We start from the raw sequence: 24,810 nt of genomic DNA on the forward strand, positions 1-24,810 counted from the left end.
TTATTAACTAGCTCTTACGATTTAAATTTTTTAACCCGTAATTCTTGTCTACATTTACCCACATGGCTTAGAACCTTTTCTCAGTAACGCATTCATCTTGTTTCCTCTACGCCTGGCTGGTGACTGCATCTCTGCCTGTCCTCTTCCCAGAATTCTCCTAGTCTGGTTGCCCCACCTATACTTGCTGCCTGGCTACTGGTCAATTAGCATTTTACTTGCCAACATGAGTGACAATTCTTTCCAGTGCATAAGAGTATTATTGCACAGCAGGAGGGGGAGCTGGGTTACTCCCAAAGGTGTGCTGTCCAGAACAGAGCCATTTCTGTGGGGGCCATCATGTGTGGGCAGCACAACAGCAGCCAAGGCCCTGGGGTCGGAGTGAAGCCATGCAGCAATGAGGCTGGTGCCACAAAGCAGACCCAGATACTGAGCTCACTGCTCTATAGCTATATCTCCAAGTACGTTTACAAAATATTTCTTTCACAAGTTAAAACAGCATCTACTACAGACAGGCTTAATTTTGGTAAAAAGAAACTGAAAAGGATAATATGTTAATTCAACATTTGCTGTACAGATTCCAGAAACACATGCATCAAAATCTCGAATGATGACTCCCACAGTAACTGTAACTCGGCTATACAACATACATAATGGAAGAAATGTTAGCTGCATCCGCCAGGACAGAGAGCACTGGGTAAGCATGAAGGGGCTGAGTTATGCTTGCTGTGGGGCTCATCACTTTCAAGTATAGAGAATATATAAAAATTGAAATCATAAATGCATGCATTATTTTTGTGTTTACTTCTAATTTTTGATTCAATTTTATCATCTTTGCATCCAAGCTACATTTTCCTTCCACAAGCTGCAAATAAATGTCTCGTGAGGTTGGAACCACAACATTTGGTCTGGGTCTCATTTCTCAGGCAGGCTGCCTTCTGGGGACCACATCGTTATGCCATGCACTCTCCAAATCGGAAATGTCAGGGCGTGCCTATGGGGATCCATTTGACTCCTTCTCTTTTCTCCCTCAAGGACACCATGGGGGAAGACAGAAAAAACACCGGCAAAAACAGGAGTATCGTGGAGAAGCTTAAGAAGGTCCGGAAGTGCAGCAGGGGATGGACCCTGTCACCACCACCCATGCCCCTGTGTGCCCCTAAGCAGAAATGAGAACAACAGCACAGCACATTTACAACTTCTGGAATGTTTATCACACCGTTATCTCATCCGTCCCTCATGTGTCCCTCATCCGTCCCGGACACCATTATCTCATCCGTCCCAACACACTGTTTCATTCCACTCCCTGAGACTCTGAGGGTATATTTAGGGATAGGTGTTAGTTTCTGTATCTGCTCACACACAATTTACTTACTGAAGACAGAAGAGTTTCAATAAGGTTAGAGCTACAAGCAGACTTTTTAAGCTTTTTGCTTCAATTGTATTCTGAAAATTTAAGAAGAGAAACAAAAACAAAAACAAACAACAACAAACCCTTGCCCTCCCAAAGCCTGCCCAGGTAGAATTAACCCTAACTCTCAGGTTGGTTTAAAAGAGGACGCTTCCCCACCTCCGAGGGAGAGGGAGAGCCCTGTTTCCCATCGTCTTCACTTCAGGGTGTGGTTCTTGACGTTCAGACTCTGGCCCAAGAGCAACCCCTTTGCTACAATCCTCTCACACCACGGGCATGCTCTCCATGACCTGGGTGTGGTCTGGACAGAGACAGGGTCAGATGGCTCTTACTTCGACCTCCTGGCCACCCACACTTCTGTGTGTCCTCTTCCCATGCTCAAGAAGATGCTTCCAGATAAAAACTTCCTTTTTGTCTTATACAGCATACCAATAAAAAATGTCAATTAAAGACGCAGAGCTAAAGAAACCCCAACATTACCTGTACTAGTCCAGGAGATGACAATCTTTTGCCTGTGAAATTATGAGTCTTGCTTATAACTACAACACAATATTTTAAGAGCTAAAAGGTAAAGAAATTCTGTGGTTTATTAACCACACTCAGATGCCAAGGTCTGAAAGGGAATAGAGCTTCTGAGATTGACCACAACACAGGTCAGTCCTCCTTCCATCACAGGAAAAAATGGAGAGATGATTGGCATTCTAGAAGCATCAATGTGGGGGATGAATTCTTACATCTTATGGAATACAAAGGGATGTTTAGTGCCTTGTGGTATCAGGGCCAGCAGTGCGCGTACACGCTCCATGCATGCCATCCAATTACGGGACTGTCCTCAGGGAAAGCAAAGATCCAGCTAGTTGGCAGTCTGACTTTTCCAGGATAAAACTAAAGAGGATACAATCAATTCTATAAGCTCACAGAATGCTTAAAAATGGAAAATAAGCGGGCACGTTTCTCTAAGCAGTTAACAGAAGAAACTCTCTAAGGCACAAGTTTCCAGATGCACAGCTACCGAGGTCTTTGTTTTCATTTCCCTTGCAGTTAACTGGGCAGATCCCAGGAATGGCTAAGAGTCGGTAATACCCTCCAGAATGAACGCACAAGGTAAGGGAACAACCACGGATCATGACATGAACACTACATGTCTTTTATTCGCTGTTGTTTGTCTAGGCTGACCTGAGGGCTCACATGACCTCAGCCCAGCCTTCAGAGCAGTTTGGATTATAACAAAGTACCTCCATGTCCGGTTCACAAAGTATTCTTGAAGAATATCCAAGGAGGGGGAAAAGCTTAATAATATGTTATAAAACAAAACGATTATGAATGGTATATTCTGTATACACTGGGCATTGGGGAAAATATACATAAATAAAAATACCCAAAGAACACACACAAAACTATTTACAGAAGTTACCGCTTTTAGTGATAATTAATACCTTCACAATTCTTACTTTCACAGTGAAAAGAGGACAAAAACAACCAATATATTCCAATGTCACTGTCCCAGGCTTTATATCACACACATGCACAAACATAATGAAAACAGTTAATGGATAATAAACAAGTGTATTAACAGTATTTTAATGATAAAGTCAAACGTTCATTAAAATCATTTTTTCCTAATTTCTTCCCAAATTTACACACAAGCAACATATTTAAAAACATAAAAATCTATGCTTTTATTCAAGGCTGCCATCTTCCATTTGTTCTTCTCCCATATCCATGAGTCTAAAAGATGAACTTCATGTGCTTGATCCCGTAGGTCTTAAAGAAGACCATGATGATGAGCGCCCACAACCCCAGGATGAAGCCACCAGGAGGGTGCCAATCTTTCGGCTTTGGTTTCTGCAAAACAAGGACAACAGAGCCAACTTAACAAGAGGTGAGGGACTCAGCAATGGGTAAAGTAAGTGCCAACAGGAAAGAGGAGTCCAGGGGTAATGAACACGCTGGGACAGCAATAGGGGGAAAGACTTCAAATGAGATAAACATCTGGAAGACAAGCTGACTCCTAACAAGATCAGTTCCTCAGAGGGGTCCGCCCTGACCACCAGGGCCAGCCCCTCCCCACTGCCAACCTGCTCAGCAGAGGAGAGTCCTGCCATTGCTTATTTCTATTAATTTCAGCTTTCCATGCCTCGTCTTTCCTATTGAACTATGGCTCCATGAGGGCCACGCTGCTGATAGGAAACACTCACACATCACACTAAACCAGAGGACAAAGACATCGTAGAACACTCTAGGGTTCATCCCAAAGCATCAACCACCTGTTGGGGCCCAGAGAATGCCTTTACCTTGTGCTGCCTCAAAACTCACTGACCAAAAGACACTAGCTCCCAGGGTCTTCCCAGCTGAACTCCCGGCACAACTGCATCCTCCCTCAGCCATCGCACCTACCCCCACCCTTCGTTACCTGTCCTGTGCATCTCCACACCAACCCGCTGAGGCCCAAGCCTGCCTGAGTCCACAGAACACATCTCTAACACAGCCCCACGGTCCACGCTGTATCATGTGTGCCTTTGTCTACAGCAAGCTTCTCAACCTTCCTAACACTGTGACCCTTTAATACAGTTCCCTGACCATAAAATTATTTTCATTGCTACTTCTTTTTCTTTTAAGACCAGGCTGGCCTCGTATTCAGAGATCCGCCTGCTTCTGCCTTCTGAGTGCTGGGATTAAAGGCGGCGCCCCCACCGCCCTTCATCATCTCTGCAGTTTTGCTGCTGTTAGGAACCATGAAGTTTTCTGATGGTCTTTGGCAATCACTGTGAGAGGGTCACTTCAGCCACTGCAACCCCATGCAAAGGTACAAAAACACAACACACATCCTACCCAAACCCACCTAACTCCTCCAAGACTCCCAAGTGCCTCCACTGTCTGCAAGTCTTAAATGCCGGGCCAGGAGGAGATGGCCAGCCCAGTTCTTGAGTTGCTTTGCTCTGCTAGAAACTGCTTGGCCGTGAGAGCGAGGCTGCTGAGAGGCTGTGGGAGCCTGCTGTCTTCCCGCCTGCTGTCTTCCTGCCTGCTGTTTCTAAGGGGGAAGACGGACCTATGGGATGGCCCAAGCCACATACTGCATCCCAAGCTCCGTGGTGGCACACCTTGTCATATATCCATTTACATACAAGCCCCAGAAGCCATGTGACATTACAGCGGGTACTGACACACAGACTTCTATCTAGGCAGAGGAGCAGGCATCTGTGTGGTAAGCCATCTTCCAAGAGACATACAGCATCAGCCCTGTCAGTCCCAGGTGAAAGACCTGAGTGTACTTCTCCTATTCCCACTCCAGTTTAGCTTCTCTGCTCCCTGCCAGGCCTGGGAAGAGGAAAACCACCCCCTGGACACAGATTTGAGAAGTCTTCACAGTAGGGCAGAGGGACGCTCACACTCTGTTGAGGCCCAGAACTTACAGACCCAGGTGGAAGTGGGGAGAGCAGAGTCAACTGGAACCTTGCGGCTTAATAAACCTGGATCGTGCATACCGCAACAGAGACAATAGGAGGGACCAGAGCAAACAAAGCAGAAGGAGAGCCTGGAGCCCTGAAAGCTGTCCTAAGAGCTCAACACGTGTGTAGCAGCAATGGACAAACACAGCAATAATAAATAAAATAAAAGGAAAACCATGAAGAAAATCACGAAGAAAAATGCCCACCCACTGCAGAGATACAGCCTGAGGACATAGGGAAGACACTTGTAGATAAAATTTAATAAGGACCATGATATAATTTAAAAAATTAATATTCAACATGAATTTTAACAAAAATGAACAAATGATAGAAAACACAAAAATTATCTTGTGGTCAAGCTGTGTGGGTGGCAGCTGTTAGGGGAATGAACAACCCCTTCACAACCGTTGTCTAAGACCATCAGAAAACACAAATATCTACATTACAATTCATAGTGGTAGCAAAATTACAGTTATAAAGCAACAATGAAAATAATTTTATGGTTGGGGTCACCACAACAAACTGTATTAAAGAGTCTCAGAGTTAGGGAGGCTGGGAACCACTGGTCTGAGAAGAAAAGGACAACAGGCCAAGATGAAACGGAAGCCAGCAGCACGATTTCCTGCAGTAAAGGAAGCTTCACCCAGGCTAGGGGCACTGTGATCTCCGGGTTCTTCATTCACTGGCCTACAGCAGGTCACATTGAGGGTGGAGTCTGCGGGGATGCAGGTCAGGGGTAGAGCACTGGTCTAGCATGCGGAGACAAGGTCTCGGATTTCATTGTCAAGCTGGGGACAGGAGTGATGTTTCTACACCCTTCTTCTGGAATCAGCTGGTCTAGAAACAGCTTTTGGTTAAAGGAATGTAACTCAGGTGTAACCTCAGGGTTTTCTGGTTTCTGTGCTCTCTTAGACACCTGCTCCCATTATGAGAAAGCCCAAGCTTCTGGAAGAAAAGTGGAGAACAGACATCTTTGCAGCAAAGCACAGCCAGGTACACCAGAGCTAGGCCGTCCAGCTCACCACAGCCAGGCTCACCATAGGCAGGCCAGAGAGAACAGAAGACTGTCCAGATGAATTCAGCCCAAACTGCCAACCTGCAGAACTACCAACACAATAAACAATCAAGGTTTGAAATCACTAATTTGTGGAGTGGTTTATAGTGCACCAACAGTCTAGGAAAATCTTGACTCTTACAGTCCTAACAGAAAGACTCCACTGGTCCCCAGGCAGCTTCAGATTTTTACAATGTGCCCGCAGGGGCCTGAGGGATCTGACCCATCTCGCTCCACCATCAACTGTCCTGAGACAGCTCAGTTCTGTCAAGATCATCACTGACCTTCCCAGGGAGAGAAATCTAGTCAGAGGTGAGGTCACAAAGTCAAGACCTCAGCAAGTCCTGCCGTGTCCCAGCATCAAATGCCTGCTCGGTTATCTCTGGTACCCTTCCTACAGCATCTCTACTGGCCATCTGCAGCAAGGGACCCACTAGTGACAGTCAGATGCTGCCCCCTACTGGAAAAGAAACCTCTCCCAGACCCTGCTCTTTCTTCTTTTCTTTTCTTTTCTTTTCTTTTCTTTTCTTTTCTTTTCTTTTCTTTTCTTTTCTTTCCTTCCTTCCTTCCTTCCTTCCTTCCTTCCTTTATTAAAGATTTCTGCCTCCTCCCTGCCACCGCCTCCCATTTCCCTCCCCCTCCCCCATTCAAGTCCCCCGCCCTGTGGGAAGTCCAAGGACCACCCACCTCCATCCAGGTCTATTATCCGTTTTTTTTTTTTTTCAGAGCTTATCCCTCTTCATAGACTAAAAAACAACTGCTATTGTTAATGAAAAATAAAATCTAGTCTCTTTCTTTTACTGACACAATTGGTGACTACTGATTTTAAAAAGAACATTTATTTCAAGTATGAACTCTTCTTGGTAGTCTTAGAGGTGAGTCTGTGTACTTTGTTATATGTATAAATAGCTTCAAATGAAAATTTGCTGTTCTTTCTCAGGAGTGTATCTGGATTGGCCAGTGAGAATAGAGTATTATTAATAAAAACCTTAACAGTAGCATTCTCATCACAAAAGTGAAATTCTTGGGAAGGAAACGCTGTATTAGCGCTCCATCAGAGTGGAAGGACAGTGCAGAGCAGTCATCGTAATTACCCAATTAGATCAGCCACCTGTCGGTTACTCACCAGGGTCAAGAGCTAAACATCAGCAAACAACCTGAGCGGACTGTGCCCGTGTAGTATACAGCCCCCAACATGCTTCCATATGATTTTAGTGATTTAAGAGATTCCCATCCCATAATAAGGAAGTTAAAACAACATGAAAATAAATATATGAAATATGGCTTATAATTCTGTAACAAATATTGAAAGAGAGAAATACACCAATATCTTAGCTTTGCTTTTCTGGAAGACGTAGGATTACAGGTGGATACTGATCATCTCATATTTATTTGTACTTCTAAAGAAAGTATACGTATAGAGGGTATGAATTTTATGTGAGGCAGGTAAGGGGAATACACAGGAAAAAAAACAGCATTAAAAGTGTCTCCTGGCTGTGGGAATATCTCAGTAGTTAAAACACTTGACATGCAAATATGAGACCCGGAGTTAAAATGCCCAGAAACCCAAGTGAAGATGGGTGTGCCCATGTATAACTCTAGCCTCTGCAGGCACAGACAGGAGACTTGACATATATGTGAGCTCTAAGGTAGAGCAGCAGTGGATGATGATTCCTGACATCAGCTTTGACCTCCACATGCAGGAAAACAGGTGTGCACGCACACACATGCACACACACACACATGCACACACACACACGCACACATGCACACACACACATGCACGCACACACACGCACACACACATGCACGCACACACATGCACACACATGCACACACGCACACACACGCACACACACATGCACACATATGTGCACACACACACGCACACACACATGCACACACATGCACACACACATGCACACATACACACATATGCGCACACACATGCACATGCACACATGCGCACACACACACACGCACGCACACACACACATGCACACACACACAAAGTGGAGAAGAAAATAAAAGAAGCTTCAGATACTTGTCCCACTGGTGGGAGCATTCCACACCATTCCACTCCTGACATGGTAGCTACCAAACAGCCACATGGGTACCATGACAGCAACATGGCAGAGTGCGTTTTCAGTGTGTTCAACGCTATTCCTGCCCTAACAGCATTGCTATTTTAATACAACTATGTGATATTTTAGATATCCTCCAGTGACTTTTCCTTACAGTCAAGTGAAAGATCAGTGTAATTACTGCATTTTGTAGTACAGCTGTATTTGAAGTGAGCTCATATTAAAGTATTTTTATAATTCCATTCGTGTCCATTAAAGCGCTTCCTAAAATGACTGATTTTATAGAGTTACGGTACTCTACAGACTGCTGTTAAATACACTCCTCTTTTGTTTAACCTCTCACAATAACATCTACAATACAAAGGTGAATGGCTTACATAAAACCGCTGTGTCGGAGCCAACACTCAGAAGTTTAAGGGCCACCAATTGTCACAATGCCCACCATTTCCTATTAAAGGCCGGGTAGCTAGGCAACACCACACTTACAACCTGAAGAGCACTCACACCCGTCTCGTGCTGCTAGAGCATTACCATATAACTTCAAAACACTTGAGGAGAGCGCAGATCTAAGTATTACATTTATGTAAAGAAACAGGGTTTCTGAAATTATACATATTTATTGCTAAGCGAAGGGAAAATTACCAAAATTTCACCAAGATTCTTTTCTAAGAATAATGAGAGTTAATTATACTATACTCTAGAGAAACCAAATTATAAAATAATCTACCAAGGTTAAGTTACAATTCAGAAAATTAATTGGTTTCTACTATCTATTTAATATAGTTTATTAGTATTTCCAAAAATATGCCCTTTACATGAAACCTAACTTAATTCCTTTATAAGAAGTGTTTTACATGTATGAGCGTTTTGTCTTCATCTATCTTATAAAACGTATTTTATATGTATGAGTGTTTTGTCTCCATCTATCTCTGTACACCATGTTCATCCAGTGCCCACAGAGGTCAGAAGAGGTTGTTGGGTCCTCTGGGACTGGAGTTGCTGACGGATTTGAGTCACCAAGTGGGTTCTGGGAATTGACCCAGGATCCTTGGGAAAACAGCCAGTGTTCTTAACTACTGAGACATCTCTGCAGTCCCATGATTAAAGTCTTTAAATTATATTAATATACAAAAGAAACCACAGTAGGCAGACTTGTAAGACAACCCCATGATTCCCGCTCCATGTAGAGCAAGAACAGGACCTGAGGATAGGACCCTGTGAGCAGCTGTACAAGGCGAAGAAAAGGATTCTAAGGAGTGACCTGGGTCTCTAAACAAAAGGAAGGTCACTGGGATGGAGTAAGCCAATGCGAAGGAAGGGCCTGACCTATAAGACGGTCTAGACGTCAGGTAGAGAAATCAGAGATACAGACATGTTAGAAGCAGCCAGGATGCTTCCTGGGTATTGAAGAATCGAAGCCATGCTGCGGAGTGGACAGAGAACAGGGAACAGCAGGAAGAGAAGATAGACAACCGAATCCTTCATGTGACATGGACCACTATCCTGTCAACACAGAAGATGACCCAGGGCCTCAGGGCACATCACTGCTTGCTATCCTGACTGAAGCTCCTCAGCAGGAGACTCAGCTGAGCCAGGACCAAACCCTGGAATGACGACGGCCAATCACTATTGCACAGCAATACAAAATTAGTGGACACATTCGCAGAAAGATATACTGATAGGAAATGAATGTGTCAAATTTGATACTTGTTCCCTCAGACAATAATCACTCTTTAAAAAAACACATAACAATAAAATAAAATACTCCATTGTAAGTCTTTGTATTTTCTATTCCTATGTACTCAAATCTTGCTCAAATATCATACATATCCAAGTATCAGTCAGTGCTCCATTGCTGTGAAGAGACACCATGAGAACTCTTATAAAGGCCGCATACACCCCAACAAGGCCACATTTCCTAATCCCTCTCAAGCAGTGCCACTCCCTGATAACCAAGCATTAAAATATATGAGCCTTTGGTGGTATTATTCAAACCAGCACATAACTGAAAATCACACGTGAAGAGACGAGGAATTTAGTGAGCATGGAACTTTAAATATACACTTTACACTGGGTATAAAGGAAAACACAAAGATCTGGGAAGACAAACAGAATACACAATAAGACCCATGCAAGATTTGCTGAAGTTAAAAATAAGACCTATGGCACTCTGGTCAGGGAAGCAGTTCCCCAGCACCAGCTGGCACCTCCGGGAACCTGCAGGCCACTCCAGACAGGAACGAAGATCAGTGCCTTGCCCAGCTGTCATCAGAGAAGCTGCCTCCTGCAGCAGATGGGAACAATGTGCAGAGACTGGGAGACTTCAGAAAGCTCAGCCCTAAATGGAATGTATCCCTCAAGTCCCTCCCCTCAGGGCTCAGGCAACTCTGAGGAAGAGGAGGTGGAAAGGCTGTAAGAGCCAGAGGGGATGGAAGAGAGCAAGGAAACAAGGCTCTCATGAACTCAGAGACTGAGGCAGCAGACACAGGGTCCGCACCAGATGGGACTCCAGAGCTGAAAAACTGGACACATGCCCCCCAAACTCAGAAGCTACCTTCAATTGGTAAGCACTCACAAACAAAACTTTAGTTTTCTCCACCTGAGTCTCAATGGGGAAACAAACCGCCCTTAAGGGGAGGCCACAGGCCCAGCAGGAGATGCCAACAGGATACTAACTCAATGGTGACTTTGGAGATTCCCTGTCTCAAAATGTTGTTTTGGAGCTTTTCCTTGTTTGCTTCTTTAATCTCATTGTTTTTATATTTTTCTTCTCTCTGCATGAATATCATGGCTACCAGTGCAGTGTTTCTATGGGGTTCGAAGGTGCAGGCGAGTGGGCCTGTTTTTAGGCCTTCTCTTGGACTCTTTTTCTTCTGGTTCTTTGTTTTATTCCATTCAGATGTGTTAGTTTTTATTTTATCTTGTTATATTTATTATTATCCCACAGAAGCCTGTATCTTTTCTAATGAGAGACAGAATTGGGGTGGATCTGGATGGGAGGGAAAAGGGGAGAATCTGGAATAGGGGGAGGAGAAACTGTAATCAGGATGTATTATGTGAGAAAAGAGAACCTATGCTATGCAAGATGCTACAGTTAGTCCTTTGTCTGTGAAAAGGTGCCTGATAAGCCTTGATTTTCAAGGAAAGGAGTAAGAACTCACTGAGGCTGGCAGTGAAAATGGTCTACACATCCCGGGCTTGCATTCTGGTTGTTATTTGTTGTGTGTAGCTAACTTCCACAAGAATGTATACTTCTTTGATAAAAAAAAAAAAGACTATATATAGACTGCATTTGCAATGTGTTTTAAAGCATGGTGTATAAAACAAATATACACAATTTTGTCATCAGAAACCCTATGAAATGAGAATACACGAGCTGTAGTTAGCAAAGTGCACGTGGGACGGGAAGTATCAGAATAACGGAGGAACATAGGCAGACGAGAGGAGAGACAGCCTGTCTGCCTGTCGAGAAACAGGTACAATACTAAGACCCTCCCAAGCAACAGCACACTTTCAAGAACCCAGCCAAGTGACAGGGCACACAGACACATCTGCACGCCTATTCCCAAGTGCAGAGGAAAAGATCTAAAATAATGGCTGAAGTCCTTCCAGATTTCAAATCTGTACACATAACACCAAGAAAAAAGAGAGAAAACCACAGAACGAAACATCAGAATCAAAATGAAAAACAAGGAAAAGGAACAAGCAGCGAGAAGAAGCAGGGTGGGCAAACTCTCCAGCCATGATGCATCCCAGGTCTGTAAATCAAGTTCCACGGACTCCCAGCCAAGAGAAAAGACATCACCAAAATGTGGAAAATGAAGAAAGTCATTAACTTAGAACTCTAGAGAAAAAGGACCAGGTGGGAAGGACTTTTCTAGGAAGAAGGCAAATGAGAGCATCAGGGCTGAGCTTTGGGAGCCCAGCAGGAACAGACCCACACTGCAGGGGAAGGTGGTAAAGAGCTCTTCGGGCAGTAGAAGGGTAAGGAGGGCTCACACAAGGGGGAGGAGGGGAGAAGTGAAGTGAGTGCAACAAATAAAAATATTCCCTTGTTTTAAACATTTAAAATACGTAACTCAGTATTTAAAATCGAAAGTGATTAAATGTTGTAGAGCTCAGAATGGCACAAAGAACAAGGAGCCAGGAATACAAACTTCCTATAGCATATGTGAACAGAATATTATTTAAAATAAATTGTGGGGTTGGGGGCATGGAGAGTTGGTAGTGTGTTTGCCGTGTAAGTGCACAGACCTGAGTTCAAGCTCCAGAACCCATGTCACAAAGCTTGTGCTGGTAATTCCAGCACTGGGGAGGAACCATGGGCCCAGCCTAGCCTGATTGGTGAGATTCAGGCAAATGAGAAACCCTGTCTCAAAGGAAGTGGGTGGCCTTCCTGGTTGTCCTCTGGCCTCCATTTACACACACACACACACACACACACACACACACACACGAAGAAAGAAGACTGTGATAGTCAAGATGCACAGCTGAAGTTCCAGGACGATGACGTGCATTCACTGATAGCACACTAGTGGAATCAGGTGGAATGAAAATTACACAATCCTTTACAGAGAAATAAGAGAACTAACATATGTATGAATCAAATGGACTTAACAGACATCTATAGAGCATTCCACCCAAAGAAAAAAGAATATACCTTCTTCTCAGCACCTCATGGAACCTTCTCTAAAATTGATCACATACTCGGTAATAAAGCAAACCTCCACAGATACAAAAAAATTGGAGTAACCCCCTGCGTCTTATCAGATCACCAGGGATTAAAGTTAGAATTTAACAACAATACAATACGACTCTCAAAAAGCCTACAAACTCATGGAAACTAAACAGTCAACTACTGAACCACCCCTGGGTCAAGAAAAAAATAAGAAACTAAAGTCCTCTTTGAATTCAACGAAAATGAGGGCACAACATATCCAGACCTATAGGATACTATGAAAGCAGTGCTAAGAGGAAAGTTCATAGCACTAAATGCCCACATAAAGAAAACAGAGAAAGTTCACATTAGTGACTTAACAGCACACCTGAAAGCTCTAGAACAAAAAGAAGCAGACTGATCAAGGAGGAGTAGATGACAGGAAATAATCAAACTGAGGGCTGAAATCAACAAAATAGAAACAAAATACAAAAAATCAATGAGACAAAGAGTTGGTTCTTCAAGAAGATCAACAAAATAGACAAACCTTTATCCAAACTAACCAAAAGGCAGAGAAAGAACATCCAAGTTAACAAAATCAGAAATGAAGGGGGGACATGAGCACAGGAGACCACTTCCTAAATATAATCCCAGTAGCACAGACACTAAGAGCAACAATAAATAAACGGGACCTCCTGAAACTGAGAGACTTCTGTAAAGCAAAGGACACAGTCAATAAAACAAAAAGGTAGCCTACTGAATGGGAAAAGATCTTCACCAAGCCCATATCAGACAAAGAACTGATCTCCAAAATATATAAAGAACTCAAGAAATTAAACATTAAAATTCTAAATAACACAATTTAAAAATAGGGTACTGAACTAAACAGAGAATTCTCAACAGAAGAGTTTCAAATGGCCAAAAGATACTTAAGGACATGTTCAACTTCCTTAGCTGTCAGGGAAATGCAAATTAAAACAACTCTGAGATACCATCTTACACCTGTCAGAATGGCTGCGATCAAAAACACCAATGATAGCTTACGCTGGAGAGGATATGGAGTAAGGGGAACACTCATCCATTGCTGGTAAGAATGTAAATTTGTATAACAACCTTGGAAATCAGTATGACAGTTTCTTAGAAAATTGGGAATCAACCTACCTCAGGATCCAGCAATACCAGTCTTGGGAATACACCCAAAAGATGCTCAATCATACTACAAAAGCATTTGTTCAACTATGTTCATGGCAGCATTATTTATAATATAATTATAACCTGGAAACAACCTGAAGAATGGATAAAGAAAGTGTGGCACATTTACTCATTAGAGTACTACTCAGTAGTGGGGGAAAAAAACAATGACATCTTGAATTTTGCATGCAAATGGGTGGAATTAGAAAACACTAACCTGAGTGAGGTAACCCAGACCCAAAAAGATGAATATGGTATGTACTCACTCATAAGTGGCTACTAACTATAAACAAAGGACATTGAGTCTATAGTTCACAATCCTAGAGAAGCTAAGTAATAAGGTGAACCAAAGAAAAACATATATTGATGCATCTGGAAATTGGAAACAGACAAGATTGCCTGTCAAAATTGGGAGCAAGGGGATGGAAGATAGAAAGAAGGGGAGAAGGGGAGGGTTGAGGAGAACTTGAGGGAATAGGATAGTCAAGAGGGAGGAAGGATAGATATGAGAGCAAGGAAAGAGATATCTTGATTGAGGGAGCCATTATGGGGTTAGCAAGAAACCTGGTTCTAGAAAAATTCCCAGGAATCCACAAGGATGACCCCAGGTAAGACCCTAAGCCATAGAGGAGGGGGTCCCAAACTAGCCTTGCCCTGTAGTCAGACTGATGATTATCTTAAATATCACCATAGAACCTTCGTCCAACAACAGAAGGAAACAGAGGCAGAGACCCACATCAGAGCACTGGACTGAGTTCCCAAGGTCTAGTTGAAGAGTGGAAGGAATGAGAATATGAGAATATGAGCAAAGAGGTCAAGACCATGAAGGGTTCATCAATTGAAACAGTCTACCTGAGCTAATGGTAGCTCACCAATTCCAGCTGGACTGGGAAGGAACAAGCATAGGACCAAACTAGTCCCTCCGAATGTGGCTGACAGTTGCATGGCTGGGTAGACTGAAGGGACACTGGCAGTGGCACCAGGATTTATCTCTACTGCACATACTGGCTTTTTGGGATCCTATTCTCTTTGGATGTATACCTTGCTCAGCCTAGATGTAGTAGGGAGGGCCCTGGACCTTCCACAAAGCAAAGAGCCTTACTCTCTCTTAGGATTAGATGGGGGTGGGGTGGGAGGGTGTGTGGAGGGAATGGGAGGAGGGGAGGGAGTGGGAATTTGGATTGGTATTTTTAAAAAAAAAAATCTAATAAATTTTTTAAAAAAGAAAGTTACACAATCCAAAATAATGTACAGAAACAAAAGGAGAAAAAAAGAGCAAATGGGGCAAATACACAGAGCGATATGGTGGGCTCCCACCTAGACAGTGACTGGCTGAAAGAAAGGGTCTGACTACTCCAGCTGAAAGGCAGAGCCTACCGTTGTGAATAAAGCCCGAGACTCAATAGTATGAGACTCAAAGCATGAGACCAGGCTCTGAGACACAGGTAGCAGAACGAGTGAGTGCACGTGACAACATGCTCCCTTCATGCAGTCTACGGGATGAATGTCTGTGGTGGCACTCAGTTTACCAATCAGATGCAAACATCAACGGTTTTCTCTGTCAACCACCCATGTAATAAATATGGCCTGGGTTGGGCTCCAGGTGTAACCAGGTAGAATCCTTGAATCAACAATTCAGTGGAACAGACCACCAAGTACATAGTAACATGCAAAAACACTGGCAGGCAGAAGTAACAGTCCTTCGTGAAAGTCTTCCTTTTCAAAAGGATTCCAACACGGTTGGGTAGCAAGAAGGTGTTAAAAGAATTCGATACTTAAATTCCCTGAGAAAGCTGCAACATTCTCTGTTTCACTCTGATCTCTAGCAGGCATAACAACTTCCTGTCACTCAAAATGGGTGAGGCACGGACAAGGGTTGGCCTAGACTCCCTCAACACTCCGGCAGGTGCTCAGGGACTCTGAGGGCATCTACATCATAACTCACCATGCAGACTAACAATAAAATGTTTTGTTTAAAGAGGAAAGAGAAGGTGTCAATGTACCCCAGAACCAGCATCTGCTGAGTGTCAAACGTGAGCTAGGTATGCTCTATAAATCATTTTGTACAAATTCTCAATTTGATGTCATTTTACAGATTTGAAAGAAAAATAAAAGATTAGTGACAAAGAAATCACTCAGCATGAAAAAATAATCAATTAGCAAACTTTCATTTGTACCTAATCTTGGCTTACATCAAAGGTCTGCTCTTTGAAGACCACTGTAATGTGTCCCTTTAGACTGTCCATAAGCAGAGACAGTGCAGATGGGACAGAGCCAGGTTTGGATGCTTTTGCCACAACAAAAGTGAAGGACAGAATGTGCCACAGACAGTTTCCAAGTAAATGGAAGACTGTCCAACAAAGGCAGAGGAGAAGAAGAGGACTTTCCTAACTGGAGGCGTCTGAGTCCACAGGGAACAGGCAGCGGAGGACAGTCTAAGACAGTCTTAACAGACTCTGGAGCAGCCAGCGGGGACAGGACTCTCCAGCGAAAACCAGCACGGTGTACGCTGATAGATCATCGTGGATTTCAAAACATGAAGAAATTTTCTCGCGTTGGTAAAAAAGTCGAATGCCTAAATTACCACAACTCATTTCCCCAGATAAAAAACAAAAAACAGAAAACAAACGTTAAACATACCAAAAGAAACCCCAGCACACACAAGTAAAACTCGCTGCCACCTGCAGAACTCCTCTGAGCGATAACTAGTTGAAGAGATGTATCTCAAGTCGCTGTAATGGCTTCTGTTACTCTCTTGTTTAAACACAGTTAAATTCCAACTTCCTGGTTTTAGGCAGAATTTTTTATTTTTTGGTTTTTCGAGACAGGGTTTCTCTGTGGCTTTGGAGCCTGTCCTGAAACTAGCTCTGTAGACCAGGCTGGTCTCGAACTCACAGAGATCCGCCTGCCTCTGCCTCCCAAGTGCTGGGATTAAAGGCGTGCGCCACCATCGCCCGGCTTAGGCAGAATTTTTATAACTTCTTCGCTGTGCGTTTCCCGGGAGATGCTCACAATGCTTTCGAGTTTTAATGTCTGGATCCTGGTATATTCTCTTTTGAGATAGACTCTGAAGAGCAAATCAAAAAGCCTCCCTCTGTGCTTAAATGAAGCCATTCATGGGAGAAACAATTTAATTTCAGTCAAATTAATTTTTTGGAACTCTATTTGCTTGCATCAAAAAACGATCAAAGACTGAATGCCTTCTCAAATAAAGCTCAACAAAGCATTTTTAATAAAAGTAGCAACTGTTAGTCTTAGCAGTCATTATGAATGTGTTTAGCATATCTGTACAATAAAGACATATATTATAAGTTATTTTACCCATTTTCATAAGGAGTCTTCCCATGGGCTGAGGTCCCTGCAACAACGCTCTTCTACAGCCCTTCTTCTTTCAATGGCAGTCAGACACACAGGATAGGATTCACGGTAGACCACGGCTATGACTTTAATACATCAGCCAAACAGCCAGGGAGACGTAAACTACAGAGTCTGAATGTTCTAAGGTATCAACTGCTCACATCTCAGAGAAGCGCTACCACAGGCTTTATAACTTTAAATTATAGTACACGGTGCTTTTAGCAGAAAGCGAAAAATTAATTAGTACCTAGTCTTATCCATTTATAACTATCACATAGCTCTAGCTATGTTACAGGCTGAATGTAGACGAATGTACTTCATAAGACTAAGATGTCTACTGGCACATCTTACACCAGAAACCACCGATTTTAGGAAATGAAACAATGTGGGCATCATTTTGTCTTAGTAAATTTAGAGCACTTGCAACTGTAAGGAGGCACATACACGACAGGAAAACGAGAAACCGCAGTCAGATAAAGCACCGGAAATGGTCCCCAAAGGAAAACGGGACTTCTCTAAAGATGACCAGAAAGAAGGCTCAGAGGGACTGAATAGTGACGTACAGCCCCAACGAGACTGGTGCGATGGAATGAAGTGGGCCCTGACTGTTGTAATATGAGTGGTGGGGCTTCATCCCCAGCATCCCGGCTGCCTGCTAGCTTATGCAAAGATACTAAAGCCTTTTTCTATAAAACAGACTTCTCTGGCCTGCGCATATCAGTGAGCCTGAGCACAAATGACAACCCAGCTTTTATTAGGAAGCATCTCAGGCCACTGAGGTGACAGAGAATGCCCCAGCTACATTAGCTCATCATGTGGCAAGCCAGCAACGCTGCCAAGCACAGGACATGCAGCTGAAGGGAACTGACTTTCACTCACCTAAGGACTTGGGTTCTGCTCACTAAAGTGGGGAGCCCTTGTGGCTTTGTGTTCTCTTTCCAATACTTCAGGAACAATTTTTGGTGAATTTGGCAGAGTCAAGTTCCTTAAAATGGGCATGTAACAATGAAAGCGCCGCCAAGAGCATCATCAATGCATCAGCTTGTTTTTCTTTTTGGTGACTGTTGCCTAATTAGACCGCAGGCTAAAATCTTTGCCCTGCCAGCACAAGGCGGGAACCTGTGATGTGGGTCCATTTTCTCACCTGACCTTTCTTATAGACATTCTTCAACTAGTGAATCACTCAAAGAGCACTGTCCTTCTGGACACCGTATTTTCTGGAGGTAGCAAATGGTCCTTTCTTTGTTTCAGCACTGTTCACTTCAGCACAGAAAGCAAACGCTGCTCACAGGCCAGGAGCCTCCTTCATAGCACACACACACCTCAGTAACAGCACTGGTTTCTCTGCTAGGTGGTACGTGCTGGTAAAATGAAGAAAATGAAAAAAATCCTTCTATTTGGCATATTTATTAGATTATAACCAACCAGCAATTAGAAGATCAAAAGTCAATTGATAACTACCATCATGACTGCATCATGGCTTCTATCAATAAATAAAATTATGGAACATTTTAATAAGCCTTTACTGTATCTAAGAGGGTTTTAAAATTATATATTCTCTGAGAAGCAGCAGCAAAACTCTGTTGTGAAAGCCTCCTGTCTTGTGATGAAAATGATGGGGCTATAATATAAATGGGCGAAGGAATTATGACCGAGTAGCTAATACTCAAAGCAATGCATGGGAGTCAAATGCCTGATGCTCGTTAGGAATGTTTGCTGTCTAAATGTGACAGACTCTCAAGGGACTTGTGGGGAGAAATGTGTATTTCTCTAGCTGTTTTAGCTGTGTGTCACTAATTTTCAAATATCCAGGGCCCACTCAGACAAGTTGGTGATCCAATATCTTTGACATTCTTTTCTGACAACTTGGCTATCCCACTTGCCATGAGAATACACAGTTGTGGGGACAGGCAGTCAGTGCAGGCACTCTGCAATGTGTCATGGAGTCACACCTTAAACATCTCTTTGTGGTTTCATGGGAAGAGACGTGGTGTCTTTGGAAAACACGGAACAAGCATGTGTGTGCTGTCTGGACAATTCACAAGAGTCTGAAATCCCGACGATCATTCAGCTACCATAACTATGCACTGACTCCTGAAACAGGGAATTGGGCAACGTAAAGACCCAGTGAGCCACCTACAGGTAGAGTGCTAAGAGGTTCTTCAGGGCCATCCTTTTCAATTCTTTGCCCCCACCCCCATGACTGGTTCCACCCACAACCCTTCAGATTCCATTTGTCCCAATTCACTGGGGTCCAGTGCAGGCACGGTGGAGAAGGAAATCAGGAACAGGTCTTCTTCAGAGACTCTGTCCAGACAAGCTTTCAAATCAGCAAACCCCCATCTGAAGAATACAGAGAGCCTTCTGCTGGGAGTGGGTTCTTCCAGAGTATGCTTTCACGTAACCGGCAGAAATCACACCTGTTCATAGTTCACAATCATCAAATCTTCTAAGGGAAAAACTTTCCAAACCATTTCAAGTGCTCCTAAGGAGGGCGCATTGCATAGTAGACAAGAGTATTGACTCTGGAGTCACGTGACCCAGACCCCAACTCTGGTGTGGTCATTTCTAAGACCTCAGGCAGATGATTGACATGACCAGAGCCTCAGCTCGCTTAGATGGAAAAGAGACTTCTTCAGTGGTTTATCTACTGTTTATCTTCTGATGGTGACGAGGAGGAGGAAGAGGAGGAGAAGCACCAGGAGGGGAGAACCAAGAGGAGGAGGCAGAGGGGGAGGTGGTGATGATGGTGATAATCATCTGTTGCACAACAGGAGTGGGGTAGAGGATGCAAATGAGACATTTCACAGTAGAACACGGGGGAATTGAATGCCAACTGCAGACGGAGGGGAGAGGAAGGAGGGGATAGAAGGGAAAAGAGACTCTGCCATTTCTGCATTAATATCAACTATTATTTTTTAAATCCTTACAAATTTAGTAAAATCAGGAAACTGGAATGCCTTTGTTCTAGAAAACTTATAAGTAGGTTAGGCTCCAAATCTTATTTACTTACTTATTAAATTAGTTTTGGTTTTTCAAGACAAGGTTTCTCTGTGTAGTACCGGCTGTCCTGGAACTTACTTGTATACCAGGACACTGTCTAAGGTCCCCAACAGTGATGCAGACACCCATGACACCGTCTAAGGTCCCCAAGAGTGACGCAAACGCCCAGGACACCATCTAAAGCCCCAAGAATGACGCAGAAGCCCAGGACACCATCTAAAGCCCCAAGAGTGACGCAGACGCCCAGGACACCATCTAAAGCCCTCAAGAGTGACACAGACACTCAGGACACCATCCAAACAGGGTATGCTAGGAAGACCCTGGTCTGAGGACTAACATGCACTACTCTTACCAAATACAGGATTTGCAGAAGGTCCTGAGGAAGCCTGGAATACAGACAAGAAAGAGCACAGGTGGGGAGGTGTCCCCACATGGAAAAGGGTCCCCTGATGTTGAACATTTGGATATGCTGTACACTCTTACAGTCTCGGGCTCGGTTATAACAGCACAGAACCGACCAGCTAAGTAAAAGGACCCGAGTCAGGGGGAGAGATTATCTCAGCACCTTGAGTCTTGGTGTCAGGTCTGCACATCTCAACCCTCCCACAAACACATCAACCTTTACTCACGCTGTTCCAAGCACATGGGCACAGACTTGGTCAATACAGGGCATGCTGGGGTAGCTAGGGTGCTCAGGTGGAATGAGCACTCATCAGGAACAAGGTTTCAATTCAGTACTCAGTAGTTGCTGATGCATGCCTCGCTTTGGCAACCTTCACAGTACAGTGTACCAAGACACTGCTTTAGACTTAAATCATGGGCGTCTACTAAACAAGCAATTGGAGCATTGTTAAACCCATGCAACGACTGCATGGACTAACATACAAAATAAGACTGATGCAGCTTTACCCTGAAGTCATTATTTCACTTCCTATGCAATAGAAGACAATGTACTCTTAAGTTAGAAGGTCATTAGATAGTCTATCATCCTTCCACAGGACTCAGACCCTTGCTGGAACAGTTTATTTTGGAGCCAATTATGACTGACCAAGTCCTGGATCACCCCAAACTCCACGTTTCACTGTGATAGTCGTTCCATGAGGTTCCCGCTGGCAGAAGCAGCAGGCGAGTGGGTCACAGGGAGGTGGTGATATCTGGTACAGGCTCCTGATGCTGTCAGTAACATGGCTAGCTCGAGGTTAGCTGGATGCTAGGGATCTCTTAGGCCATTACATCAACGGTTTCCTCAGGGTCACAGGGTGGTAGGTCAGACACAGACGGGCAATGAGAGAGCCAAACACAGCCCCAGATCACCCGGCTCAGATCGGCCCCATTCCAGCCTCCACAACACCTCACTTCTAGTCAGGCAGCGGCCTTTGGTGTAGGTGTGGGTTCTTCAGTGCCTGTGACCTCAGGTCATGACGTCATCCAGGTCACCAGGAAACTGACCAATTCCAGCCACGTGTGCTCTGTTCACAGGGGTCATCACATCCTCGCATTTGTGCCACCTTTTGTATCTAGAAGGAACTGGCCCAAATACCTTAGTAGGTGGGAGGAATACTTTAAGTTGGTTCTTCATACAACACTTAAAGGCACACCTCACTGGAAATAAGGAGAGGCTCTCCTGACAGTGGGCTCGCATGTCTGCTCAGCACACTTGTCACTTCTGATAGATTTTATTTCAAAGGAAGTTTTTTTAAAATTAGCATTTGAGATGGATAGATATTGCTAATTACAAAGATAGTTCTCTTTTTGAAGATTTTTATGTCTAATTTTCAAATCACTAATTGTCATTATTTTATAATTAATAAGCTCTGCATGGTGCTAATCAACTTTTTTTTTTAACATTTTTTTATTGATAAAAGAAGAATAAAGAAAAAAAAAACAAATTTCCACCTCCTCCCAGCCTCCCCTTTCCCTCCCCCTCCTCCCACTCTTCTCCCTCTCCTCCCACTCTTCTCCCCCTCCTCCCACCCCTCTCTCCTTCCCCCCACTACTCTCCCCCTCTCTCTCCAGTCCAAAGAGCAGTCAGGGTTCCCTGCCCTGTGGTAAGTCCTAGGTCCTCCCCCCTCCGTCCATATCTAGGAAGGTGAACATCCAAACTGGCTAGGCTCCCACCAAGCCAGCAGATTGCGTAGGATCAAAACTGCGTGCCATTGTCCTTGGCGTCTCATCAGCCCTCATTGTTCGACATGCTCAGAGAGTTCAGTTTTATCCCCTGCTTTTTTTGGTAATAGTCCAGCTGGCCTTGGTGAGCTCCCAGTAGATCAGCTCCACTGTCTCAGTGGGTGGGTGCACCCCTCGTGGTCCCGACTTCTTTGCTCATGTTCTCCCTCCTTCTGCTCCTCATTGGGACCTTGGGAGCTCAGTCCAGTGCTCCAGTGTGGGTCTCTGTCTCTATCTCCATCCCTCGCCAGATGAAAGTTCTAAGATGATATGCAAGATATTCGTCAGTATTGCGCTAGGATGGGGTCATTTCAGGTTCCCTATCCTCAGCTGCCCAAGGAACTAACTTGGGACCTCAGCTTGGGCACCTGGGAGCCCCTCTAGGGTCAATTCTCCTGCCCACCCTAAGGTGGGTCCCTTAACTAAGGATTGTGGTTCCATGCTCCCCTATCCAACCTTCCTTTATCCCGATCCTCCTATTTCCCCAAGTCCCCCCTCCTTGCCTTCTACCTTTTCTCTCCCCATCTCCCCTTACCCCCTTCCCACCCCACCCCCAAGATCCCACTTTTCTCCCCGGCAATTTTGTCTACTTCCCTTATCCAAGAGGATAACGATATGTTTTTCCTTGTGTTCACCTTCTTACTTAGCTTCTTTAGGTTCGCCAATTGTAGATTCTGTGACCCCTATTTATGGCTAGAAACCAATTATGAGTGAGTACATCCCATGTTCTTCTTTTTGGGTCTGGGATACCTCACTCAGGATAGTGTTTTCTATTTCCATCCATTTGCATGCAAAATTCGAGAAGTCATTGTTTTTTACCGCAGCGTAGTACTCTAGTGTGTATATATTCCATACTTTCTTCATCCATTCTTCCATTGAAGGGCATCTAGGTTGTTTCCAGGTTCTGGCTATTACAAACAATGCTGCTATGAACATAGTTGAACAAATGCTTTTGACATGTGATAGAGCATCACTTGGGTAAATTCCCAAGAGTGGTATTGCTGGGTCCAGGGGTAGGTTGATCTCAAATTTCCTGAGAAACCGAAACACTGACTTCCACAGTGGTTGCACATGATTGCATTCCCACCAGCAATGGAAGAGGGTACCCCTTCCTCCACAGCCTCTCCAGCAAAGGCTATCCTTGTTGTTGTTGACTTTAGCCATTCTGACAGGTGTAAGATGGTATCTCAAAGTTGTTTTGATTTGCATTTCCCTGATTGCTAAGGAAGTTGAGCATGACCTTAAGTATCTTTTGGCCATTTGAAGTTCTTCTGTTGAGAATTCTCTGTTCAGTTCAGTGCCCCATTTTTTAATTGGGTTAATTAGCATTTTAAAGTCTAGTTTCTTGAGTTCTCTATATATTTTGGAGATCAGACCTTTGTCTGTTGCGGGGTTGGTGAAGATCTTCTCCCAGTCAGTAGGTTCCCTTTGTGTCTTAGTGACAGTGTCCTTTGCTTTACAGAAGCTTCTCAGTTTTAGTAGGTCCCATTTATTCAATGTTGCCCTTAATGCCTGTGCTTCTGGGGTTATACCTAAGAAGCGATCACCTGTGCCCATCTGTTGTAGGGTATTTCCCACTTTCTCTTCTATCAGGTTCAGTGTTTTCGTGCTGATAATGAGGTCTTTAATCCATTTGGACTTGAGTTTTGTGCACGGTGATAGATATGGGTCTATTTTCATTCTTCTACAGGTTGACATCCAGTTGTGCCAGCACCATTTGTTGAAGATGCTTTCTTTCTTCCATTGTATACTTTTAGCTCCTTTATCGAAAATGAGGTGTTCATAGGTTTGTGGGGTAAAATCCGGGTCTTCTATACGATTCCATTGGTCGACTTCTCTGTTTTTATGCCAGTACCACCCTGTTTTCATTACTGTAGCTCTGTAATAGAGTTTGAAGTCAGGGATGGTAATGCCTCCAGAAGATCCTTTATTGTATAGGATTGTTTTGGCTATCCTGGGTTTTTTGTTTTTCCATATAAAGTTGATTATTGTCCTCTCCAGATCTGTGAAGAATTTTGATGGGATCTTGATGGGGATTGCATTGAATCTATAAATTGCCTTAGGTAGAATTGCCATTTTTACTATGTTGATCCTCCCAATCCAAGAGCAAGGGATGTCCATCCATTTTTTGGTATCCTCTTCAATTTCTTTCTTCAATGCCTTAAAGTTCTTGTCAAATAGATCTTTCACTTCCTTGGTTAGATTTACCCCAAGATATTTTATGCTGTTTGTGGCTATCGTGAATGGAGAAGCTTCTCTGATTTCCCTCTCTGCTTCCATATCCTTTGTGTATAAGAGGGCGACTGATTTTTTGGAGTTGATCTTGTATCCTGCCACATTACTAAAGCTGTTTATCAGCTGTAAAAGTTCTTTGGTGGAGTTTTGGGGGTCGCTTATGTACACTATCATATCATCTGCGAATAACGAAAGTTTAACTTCTT

At 43.8% G+C, this 24,810-nt stretch overlaps 1 protein-coding gene across 1 annotated transcript in view; it reads right to left on the bottom strand.

Annotated features, from left to right (window-relative positions):
* Positions 1 to 2,531: 2,531 nt before the first annotated feature.
* Positions 2,532 to 24,810, bottom strand: part of Pigk (phosphatidylinositol glycan anchor biosynthesis class K) — a 93,353-nt gene continuing 71,074 nt past the window's right edge. The window contains exon 11 of the mRNA XM_075981044.1: positions 2,532 to 3,253. Within this exon, the coding sequence (XP_075837159.1) occupies positions 3,137 to 3,253 (117 nt within the window). The 3' untranslated portion in view covers positions 2,532 to 3,136. The remainder of the gene's footprint in view (positions 3,254 to 24,810) is intronic.

This window comes from Microtus pennsylvanicus, chromosome 7 (genome assembly GCF_037038515.1).
Source record: "Microtus pennsylvanicus isolate mMicPen1 chromosome 7, mMicPen1.hap1, whole genome shotgun sequence".
Taxonomy (NCBI): Eukaryota; Metazoa; Chordata; class Mammalia; order Rodentia; family Cricetidae; genus Microtus; species Microtus pennsylvanicus.